The following is a 21,672-nucleotide window of genomic DNA, read 5'->3' on the forward strand; positions in this document are numbered from 1 at the left end:
CCTCGGGTGACTGTCTGTGTGGAGTTTGCATTCTCCCCATGTTTGCGTGGGTTTCCTCCGGGTGCTCCGGTTTCCTCCCACAGTCCAAAGATGTGCGGGTTAGGTTGATTGGCTATGATAAATTGACCCTTAGTGTTAGGGGGATTAAATACGTGGGGTTACGGGGATCGGGTGGGATATGTGTCGGTGCAGGCTCGATGGGCCGAAATGGCCTCTATCTGCACTGTGGGGTTTCTGTGATTCTGTGAGTAAGTGCCACTTGATAGCACTGTTGACGACTCCTTCCATCACTGTGCTGATGTTTGAGAGTAGCCCGATAGGCCAGTAATTGGATGGATTGGAGAGGGTAAATAGTGAACAAATGTTTCCACAAGTTGGCAAATCAGTAAGGAGGGGGAATAGACTCAGTGTCATAAGAACAAAGAATAGCAAAGGTTTTTTGTTATAGTTATTATAACATAGAATGCTTTACTACAAGTAGCTACAGAGACAGAGACTATAGCATCATTTGACAGGGAATTGAATAGAGAGAGAGAATTTGTATTTATATAGCATCTTTCACATCCTCTGGATGTACCAAAGCACTTCACAGCCAAAGAAGTACTTTTGAAATTTAGTAATTAGATAAATATTTGAAAAGAGAGAATATAAAAGTGTATGGGGACAAGGTAAAGAAATGGAATTGGAGTAGATAACCCCATTTGAGGAACTAGCATGGACACAGATGCAGTGAGTTGAATGGCCTCCTTCTGTACTCTAATTTCTATGATTCAATATGTAATGAACAATGATGCAACAAGGGCAATTAATACAGTATTTAACATGTTTCAAATAAATCTCCATGGACATTTTTACTAATACCATATTTATTTTGTCAATTGCAAACTTTGTAGCAAAACATGATCTCCTTTATTCGGTAATAAAGGTGCAGTTTTCTACATACTCAGAATATAAATAAGAGAATTTTCCTCTGAGAAAGAAAACCCCCTTTATTTTTAAGTCATCGAATTAATAAAATTTCTAGTTTAATTCAAAACCAGAACTTAAAAGGCCAATGTTGTCGTAGCGATTTCATCCTTATAGATGCAGCAATCTTATTGATGATTCTTTTTGCTCAGTAACATTTCACATTAACATAAATGTGTTAAATTACAAATATCGATTTGCACAAATAGCTAAATTTCTAAGAAAAAATATGTACAGTACTGCAGAGTAATGAAAGGTAGGATTTGCAATAACTTAACATTAGCCCATTTCAATATACATGATATGGCTACATCTTGAACCTTCTTGCCAAATAATGGTTAAATAAAGGACATGAGGAAGTCTTTCCTTTCTGCATATATTATCCCGTTTTATACAAAATACAGGCTTTAGAGACTCGTGTTTAAAGCGAAGATCAGTGAACAATACAACTGTGCAAGAGGTCTGGAGACATCACGCATTGACATCACGCTCCTGACAGGAACCAATCGGGCTACAAGAAGGGGTTGGTTGAAGAGCTTCCTGTTGGAAACTGCCCCATTGGAGCTCCAGCCTGTGGGGAGGACAGCGAAAAAAAAAAGTACAATGAATTTGTGTTGCTTTTAACTGTAATGTGCGCAGAACAGTTTACTTAAAAATGAATTGCAGGATTCAGAGTAAACACCCTCGGAGAAGCTCTGTTAACAAAAGTGCCAGGGCTGGCCATAAGCTGTGTACGTACATCCATGTACCGCTTGTTCCGGTTTTGTAAGTACTCTTCAAAACAAACGCAACACTTCAATACAGGAAACTTTGTGTTATCCGGAGGCTAAATGTCCGGCAAGCTCGAGCCACCAGCAAAAATCAGGAGCCGTTTTGTTAGGTTTTTTTTCTTCTCGCGGCTTTTTTTCAACAGTCAGGCTCTGCAAAGTCTCTCTGAAGCTGTTGCTAAGCGACAGAGATGCTTCCAAGGTACGGCCAACTGTTTAGAAGCTGTTGCTAAGCAACAGTGTTTGTTGCCAGATACGCTTCAACATTAACGCTGGTTTGTCCGGCAGTTTTGAGGGAACAGCAACAGCTCGGTCCCGTCGGTGCCGGATAGCACAAAGTTTCCTGTACTTGACAAATAACATTTCTCATTACACCTCCACCATCATGCTTCAAAGCAGCCCCACCTGTACCAACAGTCTTCTTCACAGCAGTTTCATCTTCGCTGCCACCACAATTATAAAATTATATTCACAATATGCTGCAGATTACTTTTAAACAATTTCACACATTTTCTCTACAAATGTCCAGTTAATGACATTACTGTGCAAGCTGCACAGCTCATACAACTGGGATAACTCACTGACCCAAGATCCCTTAAAAATGTCACAAGGCCATTGGAATTCAGATTTTAGACCAAACGAGCCTCCTGAGCCGACACTCAACATTTCACATTAAATGACATCTGCCCTTTTATGGGTTCACAAAAAGTTTTGGCGGAACTTTTTGAAAATAAAGAAACCAAGGAATTTCCCACTGTTAGAGGAGAAGGTTTTTGTAGGGATGCAAGACGAGAAATTCATTAAAAAAAAACTTTAAAAAGTTACCAGAAATGGGTTACTCGATACTGTAGATGCTCCCATTGGTTGACCATACGACATGACCATAGGCTTTGGTTGTGCAAATGAACCAAAACCGCCACCTGAAGAATAAAAGAGGCAAGAGATTTAACGAGAGTGGAGCTTAGAATTGGAAAACAAAGAAATCACAGGTTGACAAGAAGCTCTATTGGTATTACCAACTGGTTGCTGTGGAAAGGTCAAGTGCGGAGGAAAGGTCATGGGGGCAGGTAAAACTGGCTGCTGAAAACCACCACTGAAGCTGGTGGGAAGAGTATATCCGGCTGGAGTGGCAAACAAAGTGGGCATGCTCATTGATGCTGTTCCAAAGTTTACTATTACAGAGAGAAAAGAAAAAAATGAAATCCAAATTAGCCGAGTTTAAAAATACTAATTTTACAGCATACAGAAGCCTTTATAGTAGAAACTTCTTACTTAAGCACTTAAAAGGGACTGCAATCACAATGCTGTGGATGAACATGGATGTTGATACTGTTACAAAATACAGCATGCACTCAACACAATAGCCCAGATTTTGCAGTTATAATGAAGGTGACTCTTGTCAGCGTTTGCCGTCATTACTCTGTGAAACTAACGGCAACTTCTGGTGTCCGCACATATGCAGTTAAAAGCGGAGATCCAGAAGTTGCTGTCAGTGATTCACTGCTCCGCCACAGGGTAGGCTGTTGAAGTCCCCGCAGATGGAAATCTTTAGGAATCACTTGAATGGACGTGGACTTCCATTTTTTACACTTTATTCTTGCTGTAAAACTCCCCCGAAAAAGTTAAGCCTCGATGAACGAGGTGTAACTGAGTTTTTAACGGCGTACTAAGTCATAATGATTGCTGAACAACTTCTCTGGCTCTGAAAAACTTATTTTATATTTGTGGAATGTCAAATTTCTCCATTATGATAAAAATTCCATAGGCTTATAATTTTTTTTTTTAAAGTTTGATATTTCAGCTATCTTAATCCCACGTGTATATTCCAATTTTTATTATGCTCTCTGTAAAATGATTAAAAAGTAAATTATAATCTGTGCATTTTACTTAGTTTGCTGTCTGTGAGAATTCTTCAATGTGATTGGCTGCTTAGCGTGCTTGATGACATCACTGTTGCTGGATGCGGGAGATTCCCTATAGGTGGCACCAGAATGAAATTAATGTCAGGAAAGGTGAAATCCACGCCAGAGAGATCGCTAGATCTTGGTGGGTGGCTTTCTTCGAGGTCAGCGGCGAGCGCCGTCACTTCACTGCTGACGGCAAAATCCGGGCCAATATGTTGAGTTACTAAAGAGACCCAAAAAACTATATACATACAGCTCTTGAAAGAACCATCTTAAATACACATTAAAATGGAAGCATTTTAAAATATTCAGTATAGGAAGCATGAGAACTGAAGCCATCAAATAACTGTCTTAAAAACTTTCAGATAATAAACTTTTTTTTTTTTTGAGAGAGTGCAGGAACACCATGGGTACTAATGAGCATCAAACCATTTATAGATTTTAAAAGTTATTTCTTTGCCGTGACATATGTGTACGTGGTGTAGTGGGAAAGTTACTGGACTAATAATCCAGAGGACTTAAATTCAAATCCCACCCTGGAAGTATGTGAAATTGAATTCAGTTAAAAAAAATATCAGGAACTAAAAAGCTGGTATCAGTAAAAGTGACCACGAAGTTGTGGGGTTGTTGCAAAAACCCAACTGATTCACTAAGGTCCTTTAGGGAAAGAAATCTGCTGTTCTTACCTGGTCTGGCCTGTATGTGGCTCTAGTCCCACACTGGGACTGTTGGCTCATAACTACACTCTGAAGTGTAGTAAACCACCGACGAACAACAAGGAGGTGGCCCACCACCACTTTCTCAAGAAAACTAGGGATGGGCAACAAATGCCAGCCTTGTCAGCAGCGCCCACATCCCGAGAATGAAAGGAAAAAAAAATAATGCCTGGGCGTGTTGGCTAGTCATTAAGACAGTGTAACAGCAAGCCATTCTTAATTCAGCCAAGTATCAAACAAAGTGCTGGCACCTACCAAAATGAGCCTGTGGAAATGCTTGAGTGTGCAGAGTTCCTAAAAGCCCTCAAGGACAGCCACAAAAAGTTACAGAAAAAACAAGTAATTATTTACCGTCCTCAAAACACCAGCTAGCATGCAGCGATTTAAATAAACACACTGCTCCAGAAAAAAAAGGGCTTCACAGAAATCGGGTCTTCAATTAACCACTGACACAGGGACTTTAAAGTTATAATTTACTAAAAGACTGGAGCCTATTTATAAATTAGAAGATTCACTTTGCCCCATCAAGCATGGGCAATTTGACCCCCAGACTTCCTTCTTTTAATTTATAACAAGCTGTGACCATTAGATTCAACATAAAAGCAATACAACTATAACTAAGTTTCTTAGGCTCATAATAGTTGCCAGCAGTGTAGGAGTTAGGCCAGATTTTAAAAAAAATACAATTTACATAAATTCTTGATGTCTCAGATGCTTTCCATGCAGAAAAGATTATAGTTATTTAAAAGCAGTGGCCAGGTGAAGGGTTTTGGCATAGCAATACAAGGTGTTGTGAAGCGATAGAACATAATCTCATACGAGAATTCTCCCATGGCGAATACATGATAATTAACCATTTGACTGCCGAGGGTCCAGGGAAATGACCATCACCTTGAACCAAATGTTGTTGCAAGCTTTTAGCTTATACACTCTATTAAGCTACTCCAATTTCCAGTCCTGATGAGGGGTCCACACCCAAAAATGTGAACTTGGCTGCTCTCTCCACAGTTGCTGCTCTGGACTAGAGGTGAAAACCCCAGTCAACATTCTCATTCCTCCTCAGTATGAGATGGTTCTTGCTGGAAATGTGCACCAGTGGTTAGGATCAGGTTTAGCTTTGGATATCCTGCACAGTCAAACAGCCTATGAACAATCACTTTCTACATTTACATGCGAGTGAGGCACCAGAGGTTTGCTGGCAGCTGAGGAACTGTACCGTAGCATAGATAGATACATAGATACATAGAAGATAGGAGCAGGAGTAGGCCATTCGGCCCTTCGTGCCTGCTCCGCCATTTAATGAGATCATGGCTGATCCTTTAATTCAGTATCCCGTCCCCGCCTTCTCTCCGTAACCCTTAACCCCTTTTGCCCGTAGAAATATATCTAATTCCCTCTTAAATATATTTAATGAGCTGGCGTACACTGCCCTCTGTGGCAATGAGTTCCACAGGTTCACCACTCTCTGAGTGAAGAAATTCCCCCTCATCTCTGTCCTAAATGGTTTAGCCCTTATCCTTAAATTATGTCCTCTAGTTCTGTTCTCACCCGCCAAGGGAAACATTCCTTCTGCATCCAGTCTGTCTAGACCTGTCAGAATTTTATACATGATTCAGTATTTTCAGGATAGGAAGGGAGGAAACTAGAGGGATGGAAATCCCTCTGTTGTTCTGTAGCCCATTAGCTAATTTAGTCCAGAACAAATACTATTTAACTCCCTTATACTCGTCTTCTAGCTGCATAGCTTGATATCAGCAAATATTGTGTTACAAGTAGTACTCTCTCAAAAAAAAACCACTAGTGTGAACAAGGCCGCAAAAACCGGAAGTCACTGCTCCCAGACTGAGTTTTCCCCATTTATTTCCGATTATGAAACCAGTTTTCAATCCATCTGGATTTGCCATTAACTTCATGAGCTTCAACATTTCTAAAAACTGCGTATGTGGAACTTTATCAAATACTTTCTGAAAATGCAAGTAAATAATATCCAGTGATTTAATTACTGTACCTCTTCAAAGAGATCGATCACAGCAGTAAAGTGTGACCTATTGCAAAATGATGGCTTTAGTCTTTCCGATGTTTAACTGGAGGGAATTGCAGCTCATCCAGAACTGAATGTCGGACAAGTAGTCTGACAACAGAGGCAATGGAGGGATCGAGAGAGGTGGCGGAGAGTTAGAGCTGGGTGTTGTCAGTGTACATGTGGAACCTGATCCTTTGCCTCTGGATGATGTCGCCAAGGGGCAGCATGTAGATAAGGAAGATGGGGTGGGGGCAAGGATATATCTTTGGGGGACTCGAGAGGTAACGGTGTGGGTGCAGGTTAAGAAGCCATTGTTAGCAAGAGGGTCAGGAAGGGAAGTTGGGTGATCAGCATTTTAATGGGATTGGTGTCAAGAGCGCAGGAGGTTGGTCTCATGGATCACATGAGCTCAGAGAGGGCATAAGGGAAGGTAGGAGAGAAACTAAAGAAAGATGCAGATTCAATGCCTGGGCAGGGGGAACCTTGGAGATACGTGACTTGATGTGCAAGGGGAGGGGGGGAAAATCTCCAGAAATAGCTAAAGGGGTGGTCTCAATCTTAGTGACAAAGTTTATTTAAGTCTTCATATTTTTCATATCAATTAAAAAGAAAATGAAATCTTTCACATTCTTCTCACTTAATCCCCACTAGACCTCTTCTCAGGTTCAATGTTTGCTTTCTTAAAGTTGTTAAGTCTCAGCCCTAGCTTTTATACAATAGCAAATCTAACTATACAATAATTAACAGCCAACTATTCACCCACATCCAAGTTAATCAGTCCAAGTGGACTCCGAAGCACTAAAAATTACAGCATCTGCTCTTGTACTCTGCATCATGTTTTGTTAAGAATTGGTAATTGATTACCTTTATGAAGATAGTTCGTACTTTCACCACTCCATTTTTTTGTCACTGTTCTGTGTACTTTTACTCTTTCTTTTTAGTTACCTTTGGCCTGACTACTTCAACACTGGGACAGTGAAATTCTCTATTATAGTAAAATACATGACTGGAAAAGACTCCCATGTCCATTTGGCCATCTCAAAAACTATCAATCACCCACTCAAATATCTATCCAATACTTAATTATCATAAGATTTAGTATACTGTGATTTTCTCAGCCTGAATTACTTGCTTCTACAGCTTCAAATCGATTTGTTTAGCTTGACAGCAATTGGCATGTTGTTGGCCTTATTGATAATATAGATCTGGATTACTCCAGCTGTTATATCGTCCCTTACCAATAAATGTCACTACTTCACCCAGCTTCACAATTTATCTTTGAGAAATATTTTATGCTCTTAGCTCTAGCCCATCTTCTGCTCACAGAGCATAGAAACCGAGGAAGGTTTGCAACAGGAAACAACTGCAGGCCATCTAGTGGGTTCAAAGGAACTAACTTTCAATCGCCCACTCCCTCAAATCCAATTCTCCTTTAACTTTTTCTACATTATCAGCCTTTGCTGCCATCCTGGGTACTCCACTCCACACATTTACCTCGCTCTGCGTAAGTAGTTAAATCTAAACTATCTGTGCACCCCACCCTCTTCTAAGTTTGTGCTCATATCCCCAGGTTCTAGAACTTGTGACCATCTCAAACATATTACAGGAAACTCTCAATTTACCGGCACCTAAATAACCAGAAATCTCAGTTAACCGGCAAAATTCAGGAGTAGGTTCAGGTAAGTTTTACTTCATATTAGTGGCCGTTCCTCGATCTGTGGCTGTGCAATCGGGGTTGCTGCACATGTTACTAAGCAACAGGGAAGCCTGGATTTGTTGCTGTGTACGGTGCTCTCGTAACTTTTAACTATACCACTCTGTAATCTGGACTTTTTGATAAACCGGCACCACGCTGGTCCCATCAGTGCCGGATAAAAAAAAAGAGTTTCCTGTATTGGTGTTCAAAGAAAACACTATTTTTAAATTCAGAGCCTGCAGGTCATTCATAATAGTTGCTGTTGAAAACATACTTCAACTTTTGAAAATTAGGTCAAGGCCAGACATGAAACAGGATAAAAATACAATCAGTCCCCCAGGCACTCATCCCTCATTACCGTCTGTAAAGATTTGATTATATTTCAAGCCACTGGTTCTGTGAAAGAAATACTGCTGCCTGGGTGGGGAGTTGTCGCTACAGTAATAGGTTAGAACATTAGCAGTGACAATGACAGTTGCACCCAATGTGGTGCCAGATTTCAAGTCCATTATGACCATTTCAATAATGCTATTTATGAAGTAATGAAACAGTGGAGTCTTTATTGTGGACAAACCTGTATGAACACCATTCTATGCTAAAACTTTTCAAAAATGCCTTCAATGAAAGGAGAACAATGCTCCCACCACCTGCAATCATGAATGGCCAGTTTGTTTACATCAGGAACTTCTGCCTTGCAAATCACAAATTGCTAACAATGCCTTTTTCATTGTTCCTCTGGCTCCACTATAATGCATGCACTTCAATAGAGTTTACATAAATGGACATGTCACACCACGAACACAAATGTGCTTCAGTCAAGTCTCCACAATGGCTCATTATCCATACCTGCAGTTCTTCCATTAGTCTGGAATGGGTTTGTGGCAGCAGTTGCTGGCAAAACAGGAGCTGCTACAAATGGATTGGTTGCTGCTGAAAAGGCACAACCAGGAAAAGCTCATTAAAGTATAGAAATTAATATATATCATTTGAGAAGTGTCAGATTCAGAATGTCCAAAGGACAATTGTTTATTTTGCCACCGAGTGACACTTTGCTTTCTCTGATCACAACAGATATGCAACTGTGCTGTTGTATTATTATATACAGGGCTTTATGCACTTCAAATCTCATTTTGAAAAACCTGTGAACAAGCAGGCAAAATCCAAATAAGTGCACTTCCATTTTAGTGATCACAGTAAAAGCATGCTTACTTGCAACTGTTAGGTGTAATCTGCTAAAAATCCATGATGTCCATCAACAGGTCTACAACTTCCTCACAAGATATAATCTCACATAGATTCAATCATAACCAAATTTTATATATGCCATTTCTTATCAATTAAGTTTCATATCTTGACCATGATAGGTTGTACCTATATTTGGATTATGTGATGTACTTAGGGGCAGTGCACAAGTTTACAACTAAATGGAATGACTCCTCCCCACACACTTTCTGCAGATTCTAAATAATTCCACAGATCTCATTCTAATTCTCAGATATATTTTGCAGTCTACTCCATCCATCTCTGTCTTGACTATCTCTCTCTCTCTCTCTCTCGTGTTGGCAGTTCTGTTCACTCCCACTGCCTCTCCACCATTCTCTCAGTATTGACAGTGCCCTTGTCTGTCTGTCATTCCCACTTTTTGTGGAGTTGATACTGGTCTTTACTTTGGCTCCACCAATTCTTCAGGTGGAGTGTGCTGTTATCCAAAGCTTGCAGAAGCAGTTGGCCTCTCCTAGCGACACCCTGCCTCTTCTGGACGGTTACAAAATGAAAAACTTCAAAAATGCATAAATCTTGCTATTGATACTTGAGGGAATGGTAGCATAGTAGTTATGTTACTGGACTAGTAATCCAGAGGCCTGGACTAATAATCCGTGAGTTCAAATCCCACCACGGCAGCTGGGGAAATTTAAATTTATTTAATTTAAAAAATCTGGAATAAAAAGCTAGTGGTGACCATGAAACTACCGGATTGCTGCAAAAACCCATCTGGTTCACGAAGGTCCTTTAGGGGAGGAAATCTGCCGTCTGGCCTATATGTAACTCCAGACCCACAGCAATGTGGTTGACTCTTAACTGCCCTCTGAAATGGCCTAGCAAGTCACTCAGTTGTAATACAATAGCAAAATACTGCGGATGCTGGAAATCTGAATTAACAACAGAAAATGCTGGAAATGCTCAGCAGGCCAGGCAGCATCCGTGAAGAGAGAAACAGCACCTCGTCTTTCGATTGGGCACTTTACAGCCTTCCAGACTCAACATGGAGTTGAACAATTTCAGACAATAACCCCTGCCCCCATTTTTCATGCTGTATGATTTTGCCATTCCCATTTGCAACATTTTCACAGTATGTTCTTTCAATTCCTTCCTCCCCTCCTAACTTTCCCCCCCCCCCCCCCCCGCCCCGTCTCTGCACCTGCTTAATATGTTACATTTCCAGCTTTTTCCAGTTCTGATGAAGGGTCCCAGACCTGAAACGTTAACTCTGTTTCTCTCTCCATGGATGCTGCCTGGCCTGCTGAGTATTTCCAACATTTTCTGTTGTTAACTCAGTTGTAATAAACCGCTACAAGAAACAATAATAAGAATAAAACTGGACAGACCACCCGGCATTAACCTCAGCACCAGCTTCGGACATGATAAAGGCACACCCAGCCCAGTCGACCCTGCAAAGTCCTCCTCACCATCATCTGGGGACTTGTGCCAAAATTGGGAGAGCTGTCCCACAGACTAGTCAAGCAACAGCCTGACATAGTCATACTCACAGAATCATACCTTTCAGCCAATGTCCCAAACTCCTCCATCACCATCCCTGGGTATGCCCTGTTCCACCGTCAGGACACACCCACCAGAGGTGGCGGCACAGTGGTATACAGTCGGGATGGAGTGCCCTGGGAGTCCTCAACATTGACTCCGGAGCCCATGAAGTCTCATGGCATCAGGTCAAACATGGGCAAGGATACCTCCTGCTGATTACCACCTACCGCCTTCCCTCAGCTGATGAATCAGTACTCCTCCATGTTGAACACCACTTGGAAGAAGCACTGAGGGTAGCAAGGGCACAGAATGTACTCTGGGTGGGGGACTTCAATGTCCACCACCAAGAGTGGCTCAGTAGCAGCACTACTGACCGAGCTTGCCGAGTCCTTCAAGACACAGCTGCCAGACTGGGCCTGCAGCAGGTGGCGAGAGAACCAACATGAGGGAAAAACCTACTTGACCTCGTCCTCACCAATCTACCTGTCGCAGATGCATCTGTCCATGACAGTATTGGTAGTAGTGACCACCACACAGTCCTTGTGGAGACGAAGTAACGTCTTCACACTGAGGACACCCTCCATCGTGTCGTGTGGTACTACCACCGTGCTAAATGGGATAGATTCAGAACAAATCTAGCAGCTCAAAACTGGGCATCCATGAGGCGCTGTGGGCCATCAGCAGCAGCAGAATTGTATACCACCACAATCTGCAACCTCATGGCCTGGCATATCCCTCACTCTACCATTACTAACAAGCCAGGCAACCAACCCTGGTACAATAAGAAGTGTAGAAGAGCATGCCAGGAGCAGCACCAGCCATACCTAAAAATGAGGTGCCAACCTGGGGAAGCGGCAACACAGGACTACATGCAGGCTAAACAATGGAAGCAGCATGCTACAGACAGAGCCACAACCAACAGAGCAGATCAAAGCTCTGCAGTCCTGCCACATCCAGTCGTGAATGGTGGTGGACCATTAAACAACTGACGGGAGGAGGAGGCTCCATGAACATCCCCATCCTCAATGGTGCAAAAGACAAGGCTGAAGCGTTTGCAACCATCTTCAGCCAGAAGTGCTGAGTGGATGATCCATCTCGACCTCCTCCTGAGGTTCCCACCATCACAGAAGCCAGTCTTCAGCCCATTCAATTCACTCCACGTGATATCAAGAAACGGTTGAGCGCACTGGATACAGCAAAGGCTATGAGCCCCGACAACATCCCGACTGTCGTGCTGAAGACTTGTGCTCCAGAACTAGCCACGCCTCTAGCCAAGCTGCTCCAGTACAGCTACAACACTGGCATCTACCCGACAATGTGGAAAACTGCCCAGGTATGTCCTGTCCACAAAAAGCAGGACAAATCCAATCCGGCCAATTACCGGCCCATCAGTCTACTCTCAATCATCAGCAAAGTGATGGAAGATGTTGACAACTGTGCTATCAAGCGGCACTTACTCACCAATGACCTGCTCACCGATGCTCAGTTTGGATTCCGCCAGAACCACTCGGCTCCAGACCTCATTACAGGTTTAGTCCACACATGGATAAAAGAGTTGAATTTTAGAGCTGAGTTGAGAGCGACTGCCCTTGACATCAAGGCAGCATTTGACCGAGTGTGGCATGATGGAGCCCAAGTAAAATTGAAGTCAATGGGAATCAGGGGAAAAGCTCTCCACTGGCTGGAGTCATATCTAGCACAAAGAAATGTGGTTGTTGGAGGCCAATCATCTAACCCGAGGACATCGCTGCAGGAGTTCCTCAGGGCAATGTCCTAGGTCCAACAGTCTTCAGCTGCTTCATCAATGACTTTCCCTCCATCATAAGATCAGAAGTGGCGATGTTCAGTTCCATTCACAACTCCTCAGATAATGAAGCAGTCTATGCCCTCATGCAGCAAGACCTGGACGACATTCAGGCTTGGGCTGATAAGTGCCAGGCAATGACTATCTCCAACAAGAGAGCGTCTAACCACCGCCCCTTGACATTCAACGGCATTACCATCACCGAATCTCCCACCATCAACATCCTGGAGGTCACCAATGACCAGAAACTTAACTGAACCCGCCACATAAATACTGTGGCTACAAGAGCAGGTCAGAGGCTGGGTATTCTGTGGCGAGTGTCTCACCTCCTGACTCCCCAAAGCCTTTCCACCATCAACAAGGCACAAGTAAGGAGTGTGATGGCATACTCTCCAGTTGCCTGGATGAGTGTAGCTCCAACAACACTCAAGAAGCTCGACACCATCCAGAACAAAGCAGCCCGCTTGATTGGCACTCCATCCACCAGCTTAAACATTCACTCCATCCACCACCACGTACCGTGGCTGCAGTGTGTACCATCTACAAGATGCACCACAGCAACTCGCCAAGGCGTCTTCGGCAGCACCTCCCAAGCCCACGACCTCTACCACTTAGAAGGAGGACAAGGACAGCAGGCGCATGGGAACACCATTACCTCCAAGTTCCACACCATCCTGACTTGAAAATATATCGCCGTTCCTTCATAGTCGCTGGGTCAGAATCCTGGAACTCCCTTCCTAACAGCACTATGGGAGTACCTTCACCGCACGGACTACAGCGGCTGAAGGCGGCGGCTTACCACCACCTTCTCAAGGGCAATTAGGATGGGCAATAAATGCTGGCCTTGCCAGCGACGCTCACATCCCAGTAACGAATTTTAAAAAAAAATTAGAATCTGAAATACAGATTTTCTCTCCCTACCATAGAAGATAGGAGCAGGAGTAGGCCATTCGGCCCCTCAAGCCTGCTCTGCCATTCAATGTGATCATGGCTGATCAGCCAAATTCAGTACCCTGTCCCTGCTTTCTCCCCAAACCCCTTGATCCCTTTAGCCTTAAGAAATATATCCAACTCCTTCTTGAATATATTTAATGAATTGGCCTCTACTGCCTTCTGTGGTAGAGAATTCCACAGGTTTACCACACTCGGTGAAGAAATTCCTCCTCATTTCTGTCCAAAATGGCTTACCCCTTATCCTTAGACTGTGACCCCTGATTCTGGACTCCCCGACCATCGGGAACATCCTTTCTGCATCTAGTCTGTCCAGTCCTGTCAGAATTTTATAAGTTTCAATGAGATCCCCTCTCATTCTTCTAAACTCCAGCGAGTATAAGCCCAATCAACCCAATCTCTCCTCATACGTCATTCCTGCCATCCCAGGTATCAGCCTGGTGAATCTTCGCTGAACTCCTTCCATGGCAAGAACATCCTTCCTCAGATAAGGCGACCAAAACTGCACACAATACTCAAGATGTGGTCTCACCAAGGCCCTGTACAACTGCAGCAAGACATCCTTGTTCCTGTACTCAAACCCTCTCGCTACGAAGGCCAACATACCATTTGCCTTCTTAACCGTCTGCTGCACCTGCATGCTTACCTTCAGCGACTGGTGCACAAGGACACCCAGGTCTCGTTGCACTTTCCCTTCTCCCAATCTACTGCCATTCAGATAATAATCTGCCTTCCTGTTTTTGACACCAAAGTGGATAACTTCGCATTTATCCACGTTATATTGCATCTGCCATGCTTCTGCCCAATCACCCAACCTGTCCAAATCATACTGCAGTTTCTCGGCATCCTCCTCACAGCACACACACCCACCCAGCTTTGAGTCGTCTGCAAACTTGGAGATATTACATCTAGTTTGCTTGTCTAGATCATTAATATATATTGTGAATAGCTGGGGTCCAAGGACCGATCCCTGCGATACCCCACTTGTCACTGCCTGCCACTCAGAAAAAGACCCGTTTATTCCAACTCTTTGTTTTCTGTCTGCCAACCAGTTCTCTATCCAAGTCAATACCTTGCCCCCAATCCCATGTGCCTTAACTTTACACGCTAATCTCTTATGCGGGACCTTATCGAAAGCCTTCTGAAAGTCCAAATACACCACATCCATTGGTTCTCCCTTATCTATTTTACCAGTTACATCCTCAAAAATTCCAGTAGATTAGTCAAGCACGATTTACCTTTTGTAAATCCATGTTGACTTTGTCCGATCCTGTCACTGTTTTCCAAGTGCTCTGCTATTACATCTTTTATAATGGACTCTAGCATTTTCCCCACTACCGATGTCAGGCTTACCGGTCTGTAATTTCCCGTTTTCTCTCTACCACCTTTTTTGAATAGTGGGGTAACATTAGCTACCCTCCAATCCATGGGTACTGTTCATCTTCCAACATTCGATGGAATCTGGATCAGCAATGCATCTACTATTTCTAGGGCCACTTCCTTAAGTACCCTAGGATGTAGATTATCAGGCCCTGGGGTTTTATCGGCCTTCAATCCCGTCAATTTCCCTAACACCATTTCCCTTCAAATACTGATTTCTTTCAGTTCCTCCCTTTCATCAGACCCTATGTTCCCCGACATCTCTGGGAGGTTATTTGTGTCCTCCTTCTCTTCCAAAGGTGATAATGAAAATGTAACTATGTTTCCATTCCATGTTTGTGGCTGGTTAATAAATGTCAGCAATTGTATCCTTTCCTAGGCCAGTTAATCTAAGGTAACTGAAGATTGGCTGATTTACCATAATCAAGGTGTGGAGATGCCGGAGTTGGACTGGGGTGGACAAATGTGAGAAGTCACACAACACCAGGTTATAGTCCAACAGCTTTATTTGAAATCACAAGCTTTCGGAGCGCTGCTCCTTCTTCAGGTGAAGTGGAGAAATGCATAAAGACACAGCCTATATAGTCTGCAATATTTGACCCCTTGTGACCCCACCTCATTGTTCTTTGATGTAATGTTTCCCTGACTGACCTGTTTGGACACCATTCACACCTTTGACTGCTGTGATTATCTCTCTGCCGAGGTGTGATAAATGGCAGTTGGAAAGGTTACCTGTAAACATCTGACATGATTCTCTGACTATATAAGCTGTGTCTTTATGCATTTCTCCACTTCACCTGAAGAAGGAGCAGCACTCCGAAAGCTTGTGATTTCAAATAAAGCTGTTGGACTATAACCTGGTGTTGTGTGACTTCTCACATTTACCATAATCAAGGGATTGAATCTTGGGGGGACTGAGCCATGGACCTTTCTGGTTTCTATGACTCAATAATACACCACACAGTGCATTTACCTACTGAATCAGAGGCTACATATTTTGCTATTGTAACACACCTCAAGCTTTATTATATTCTCTAAATTATCTAGTTTATATATAGAATATATATATATATATATATATATATATATATATATGTCATGCGATTGTGATCAGGAGAAAGTCAATGCGCTAAGGCAGTCATCTTGGATTTCAACAGTCCCAGTGTATGTTTAAGCCATAACATATTAAAAAATCCATTATACAAAAAGTAAAGGTGGTAATGGAGAGAACACAGTAAAACTTAGTGTGTTATAATGTGCCTTGTGAGTTTATTTTTTATTTGGTATAATTCATGTTAATAAATCCACTTTCTGATCACTAGGAGTTATGGCAAGGAGACACTGAAAGGGGTGGAAGAATGAGGGGCAAAACACACACACACTGACTTTTCCCCCTCTCTGAACTCTCTTCAATGGTTCCCAGATATCAAGAATTCATCACACAGGGAACAAACGAGCACAATCTTGCATCCTATTGCTCAGCGACACAAGTTGTTGGACATACAGCTTGTTACCACATAGTTTCATTTCTCAAATCCAAAATTTTAGATCTAGTGTTTAATCGCAAAAGAAAACTTTTAATGTTCACCAAAAAATAAATTTGTCTCAGCAAAATAGATGATTTACCTCCAAATGCTGCCGGTATAGTGCTGACCCCAGGGTGAGTCTGTGCTGTTGTAGCACTTTGTACTGTCCCAAACACACTGCAGGAGAAAACGGTCTTGATAACAGTCTCCATATATAATACAGAAGAGTAAGGCATTAGAACCAACAGTTCTCAAATTCCACTAAGATTGCCACTTTCCACAAAGCGTTTTGATAATTTCTTTATTAACATGCGACTAGGACTAACAGTACCCGGAGCCGAAATTACTTGACTGAGTGTTTGGGGAGGCAGGGCAACACAGAAACAAATTACATGCAATGCTTTGGCTGGACAAGAGTAGCTGATCAAGTGGTAGAACTTTAGCACCATATGAGATTGTAATCAACCTCCATTTTGAAGATGGATTACTCACCTTTAGGTGTAACCACCATTCTTTAAAGAAGTTTAGACTCCATATACCATAGGTGAGGTGAGATACGTAACTGGGAAAAATCAGATCTACCTGTTCCTTTAAGAGGTTTCCGGTCAGATCTGTGTGATCTTCACTTACTGTGTCTATAAAGACTGCCCCCTTGCTGTGTCATCTCCAGTTCTTTTCGACCAGAGGCAGTATATTCGGTTTTGTGAAGAGATGCGTTGACTCACTCCCTTATGATCTTTAGGAAGGAGAGAAAACCCCTGCCTGTAACACTGGAATAGATAGAACTATTAAACATGTAATATTTTAGTGTGCTCAATAGACAGTAAAAGGATATGATTTAAACAACTGAAAATGTAAACACATCAGAGCATAGACAAGCTCTGCTTATACAGATCAGTGTCCTTGAAAACTAGGGATCCTTAAAAAAACCCACCAAGGAACTAAGAAAACCCCAAAAATTAGTCCAAATGAGAAGATCTGGCAAATATGTAAACCCTAACCTTCATTCAGACAATATCTGAGCGTAAGCAAAACATTCTTTGTCATTTAGATATGCTGATAGGGTTAGATGAAGAGGGGTGGGAGGAGGCTATTGTGGAGCATAAATGCTGGCATAGACCAGTTGGGCCAAATGGCTTGTTTCTGTGCTGTAAATTCTATGGGCCTGAATTTGTGGTCGGAGGCTTCCCACGGGCGGATGCCTCCGAACCGCAATAAAACTATGAACCTACCTGATGGCCCTGGATCCATGGAGACTCGCGCTCCTGGGCCTCTACATGCATGCAATTGTAAAGACCCACGTGTCCCAGGGGCGCATGCGGTTCGCAAGCGTTCTTGGGATAACGTGGGCTGGCCCAACCAATCAGAAAGGGGATTCCCATTATACTTATAGGGATTCCATTTACGTTCAGAATTCCCATAAGCTGAATAGGAATCACCCAAAAAACACATGTACACAACACTGAAATAAAAAAAAAAACCATTGCATGTTTAAAATTAATTAAAATACAATTTCATTAACCATTTAAAACAAAAATTTAATTTTCTGAAAAATAAATGTAACTGCTTTAAAGGGGCTAAAAATAACCTAAACTAATTTTAAAGTTTTTTAATGTTTAAATCATTTTAAAAAATTATTTTAATATTTATTTAAACCTGGTAAAAGAAGGCCCTACGCCTACTTTTACCAGGCATTAGAGTTTCATGGGCATTCACTGGGCAGTAGTTGGGCAAATAGCTCAAGTCTCTGCCAGCGAATGTCCATTTCCCAGTCAGGAAGATTCTTGACAGATCGCAAGTTCCGGGTTTTCGTGCATGCGCATTGCATGCGGAAACCCGGAACTTGCAGGGCCCTTATGGCCACGTGTTTGTCATTTAGTTATACTCCTCAGTGCCCCCTACAGTGGCATCTCACAAGACCCATCTGCTTCGGATTGACGGGACATGTTAAGCACAGCTCTACCAGACTGCACGAGCTTCCTGGCAGTTGAGACAAGAAGTGTTGGACAGTAGAGATGCCTATAAGCAGACTTCAACTTGATCTTAATGTATCCACCATTAAGTGATTGCTGCACAATTTTAAAAATAGAAAATTAACTTGGCTTACATATATCTGATCCGAATGCGGCAGATTTTACAAACTGTCTTAACTGTGGAAAGTACTTTAATTCTTAATTTCTTATTGCTAGTCTTCCATTGTGTCTAATTTTTAAATGATCCACGTGAGGCCATTTCCACTCTGGCAAAATGCTGCTATAGGCTTCAAAATAATTAGAATTCTGTCCTTTTTGATGGTGATGTGAAAACAGAAATACTCAAAGGTTACGTGTCCACATCCAGGGCAAGCTGCCAATGATATTTGGCAGGGTAACCAACAGACATGCTTTAGATTTTAAGGATTTGCTTAAATAACAAATACCCAGATTGGGGCAGAACCCAAGATCACAAAAAAGTGGGAATAAATGTAGCTCATCTCTTGGTCACGTGGCACTTCCTAAATAGCCTAGGAAAGCACTAATTTTGTCACCTTTATTCCTATTCTGTCTCCTACCTCCCAACCAATTTCCAACCCATGCCGCAAGGTTGCCTCCAATTCCGTGCGCTTTCATTTTGGCTAATAATCTCTTTGTTCAGCAACATATTCCCTTATAGGAAAGACCAAGATTTTAAGTTTTAGGGTATTCTTTAGAAATGGCTTCCTTAACTTAGGGGTCAGTGCATTCCACAGACCAGTGAATCTGTTTATGCTTCCTCTATTGGCAGTACTATCAATGGTAGAACATAAGAAATAGGAGCAGGAGTGAGGCATTCGGCCCTTCGAGTCTGCTCCACCATTCAATATCATGGCTGATCTTCTACCTCAACTCCACCTTCCCACACTATCCCCATATCCCTTGATTCCATTAATATCCAAAAATCTATCGCTCTCTGTCTTGAATATACTCAGCAACTGAGCATCCACAGCCCTCTGGGGTAGAAACTTCCAAACATTCACAACCCTTTGTGTGAAGAAATTGCTCATCTCAGTCCTAAATGGCCAACCCCATATTCTGAGACTGTGACCCTCAGTTCTAGACTCCCCAGCCAGGGGAAATATCCTCCCAACATCTAGCCGGTCAAGCCCTGTAAGAATTGTGTATGTTTCAAAGAGATCACCTCTCACTCTTCTAAATTCTAGGGAATATAGGCCTAGTCTCCTCAATCTCTCCTCATCGGACAATCCCCATCCCAGGAACCAGTCTGGTGAAACTTCGTTGCACTCTCTCTAAGGCAAGTATATCCTTCCCCAGGTAAGGAAACCAAAACTGTACAGAGTACTCCAGGTGAGGTCTCACCAAGGCTCTATATAATTGCAGTAAGACTCCTTTACTCATCCTTTTGTAATAAAGACTAACATACCATTCGATTTCCTAATTGCTTGCTGTACCTGCTGTTAACTTTCTGTGATTCGTGTACAAGGACACCCAGGTCCCTCTGAATACCAACATTTCCCAATCTCTCACCATTTAAAATATTCTGCTTTTCTATTTTTCCTACCAAAGTGAATAACTTCACATTATATTCCATTTGCCATGTTCTTGCCCACTCATTTAACCTGTCTATATCCCATTACAGTCTCTGCGTCCTCCTCGCAACTTATTTTCCCACCTAGCTTTGTATCGTCAGCAAATGTAGATACATTACACTTGGTCCCCTCATCTAAGTCACTGATATGGTGCAATTCTCACCAAATCACTGGCTTAATTGGATGGTTATGTCACTGGAGGCTGGACTCATCGTGTACAGGGACTGAAACTCTAGTGTGGCTGTGCTTGTCTGAGCATTCAGACTACAAATTCAGCACCAGTATGACTACAGCTTCCAAGCAGAGCATAGTATCAGAAGGTCACGCAGAGAGGTGCACTCCTGGCGAGTCCCAGTTCAATATCAAAAAAGTAGGAATGGCACACTTAAATTGATGAGGTTTAGGATATTTACATAAAGTAGCAGTTTTAATCAGCAGATAGCCTCTATAGGAGTTGGAACAAACAACTCCTTGAGGTTTTCTCAACAGTCTTGTTCCATAATGTAAATGACTTTGTTAGTGTCTTTGAAATGCAGTTATTTAGTTGTTTGTCCTCGTTACTTGTCTGCTTTTCTTGCGGCTACAAGGGCCCTCCATTTTAAATTAATTATGATCGAGTCTTTGAAGCCTGCAATTGCAAATCTGCCATTGGAATGACTTCCTGAAGCCACTGCGGAATTTTTAAACAGTAAACAGCATACAACTACGGGAACACAGGCAAAATCATGCAAACAAACTAGTGAAAAGGTTTTTTGCTGCAAGAAATGACTGGAGAGGCTCTGCGTGCTGCTTACTTCACCCAGAGAGAGAGGGCCAACCCATGACATTAACTGATACGAACATTGGGAGACGATGCAGCAGAGGGGAGAGGGGTTGGAGGTTTTACTGATGCAGTAAGTGAAGATCATATAGTTCTGGACTGAAATCTCTGGAAGGGACAGGCAGCCATCTGATTTTTCTGGTTGCATTTCTTTCCTTACCTGAATGATGTGTGGAGTCTTACCAAATGAAAACAAAACAATTTTTCATTTCAAGTAAATCTATCATTACACACAGCACAACAAAATTACATACACGTCTGTGGAAAAAGAAGATACCTATGTGATTTAGTGTTCCATAAACATTAGACCAAATGAACTGACATTCTGCACTCTCTCATGAATCTGTGAGAATGTTGAACATCGTTCTGTCTCCATACCAGAATGTTACTAACTTCAAAACAGAAACAGCATTGACCCAGTTTTTGTCTGTTTTTAACATTTTGCTATTGTAATGGTTTCCAAGGGCAAGTGACTGAGGGACACTAAATGATGGAAAGGGTTTCATAGCAACATTTAAATTATTTTCATAAATACAGTAACAACTTGGGAGTTATGAGGAAATGTTCTCTGGTCAATGAGAGGGTCTGCTGTAGCTCATGTTGCTTCATTAACCGTTTAAAAGACCCTCACATAGCCTTTGCTGGAATGTTTAGCAGTTTTCCATTTACTGATATGACAAAAAATTGAGAGCTTATTACATGTAAATACACATGGGGGCAAAGGGACAATGGACATGTCAAGTGGCCAGAAATCCAAAATAAATATGAAGCATTTTAGGGCAGTTGTAACAGAA

At 42.3% G+C, this 21,672-nt stretch overlaps 1 protein-coding gene across 9 annotated transcripts in view; it reads right to left on the reverse strand.

Annotated features, from left to right (window-relative positions):
• Positions 1-848: 848 nt before the first annotated feature.
• Positions 849-21,672, reverse strand: part of agfg1a (ArfGAP with FG repeats 1a) — a 100,560-nt gene continuing 79,736 nt past the window's right edge. For 5 of the 9 annotated variants that reach the window (XM_085989946.1, XM_085989941.1, XM_085989944.1 and 2 more), the window contains 6 exons: positions 16,594-16,670; positions 8,919-9,002; positions 4,609-4,647; positions 2,750-2,905; positions 2,559-2,653; positions 849-1,537 (listed from right to left, as the gene is read on the reverse strand). In XM_085989946.1, the coding sequence (XP_085846072.1) occupies positions 1,478-1,537; positions 2,559-2,653; positions 2,750-2,905; positions 4,609-4,647; positions 8,919-9,002; positions 16,594-16,670 (511 nt within the window). In that variant the 3' untranslated portion in view covers positions 849-1,477. The remainder of the gene's footprint in view (positions 1,538-2,558; positions 2,654-2,749; positions 2,906-4,608; positions 4,648-8,918; positions 9,003-16,593; positions 16,671-21,672) is intronic. The other 4 variants (XM_085989943.1, XM_085989949.1, XM_085989942.1 and 1 more) reach the window with 3 other exon arrangements.

Source organism: Somniosus microcephalus, chromosome 6 (genome assembly GCF_052327205.1).
Source record: "Somniosus microcephalus isolate GS21.2 chromosome 6, FLI_Smic_1.0, whole genome shotgun sequence".
Taxonomy (NCBI): Eukaryota; Metazoa; Chordata; class Chondrichthyes; order Squaliformes; family Somniosidae; genus Somniosus; species Somniosus microcephalus.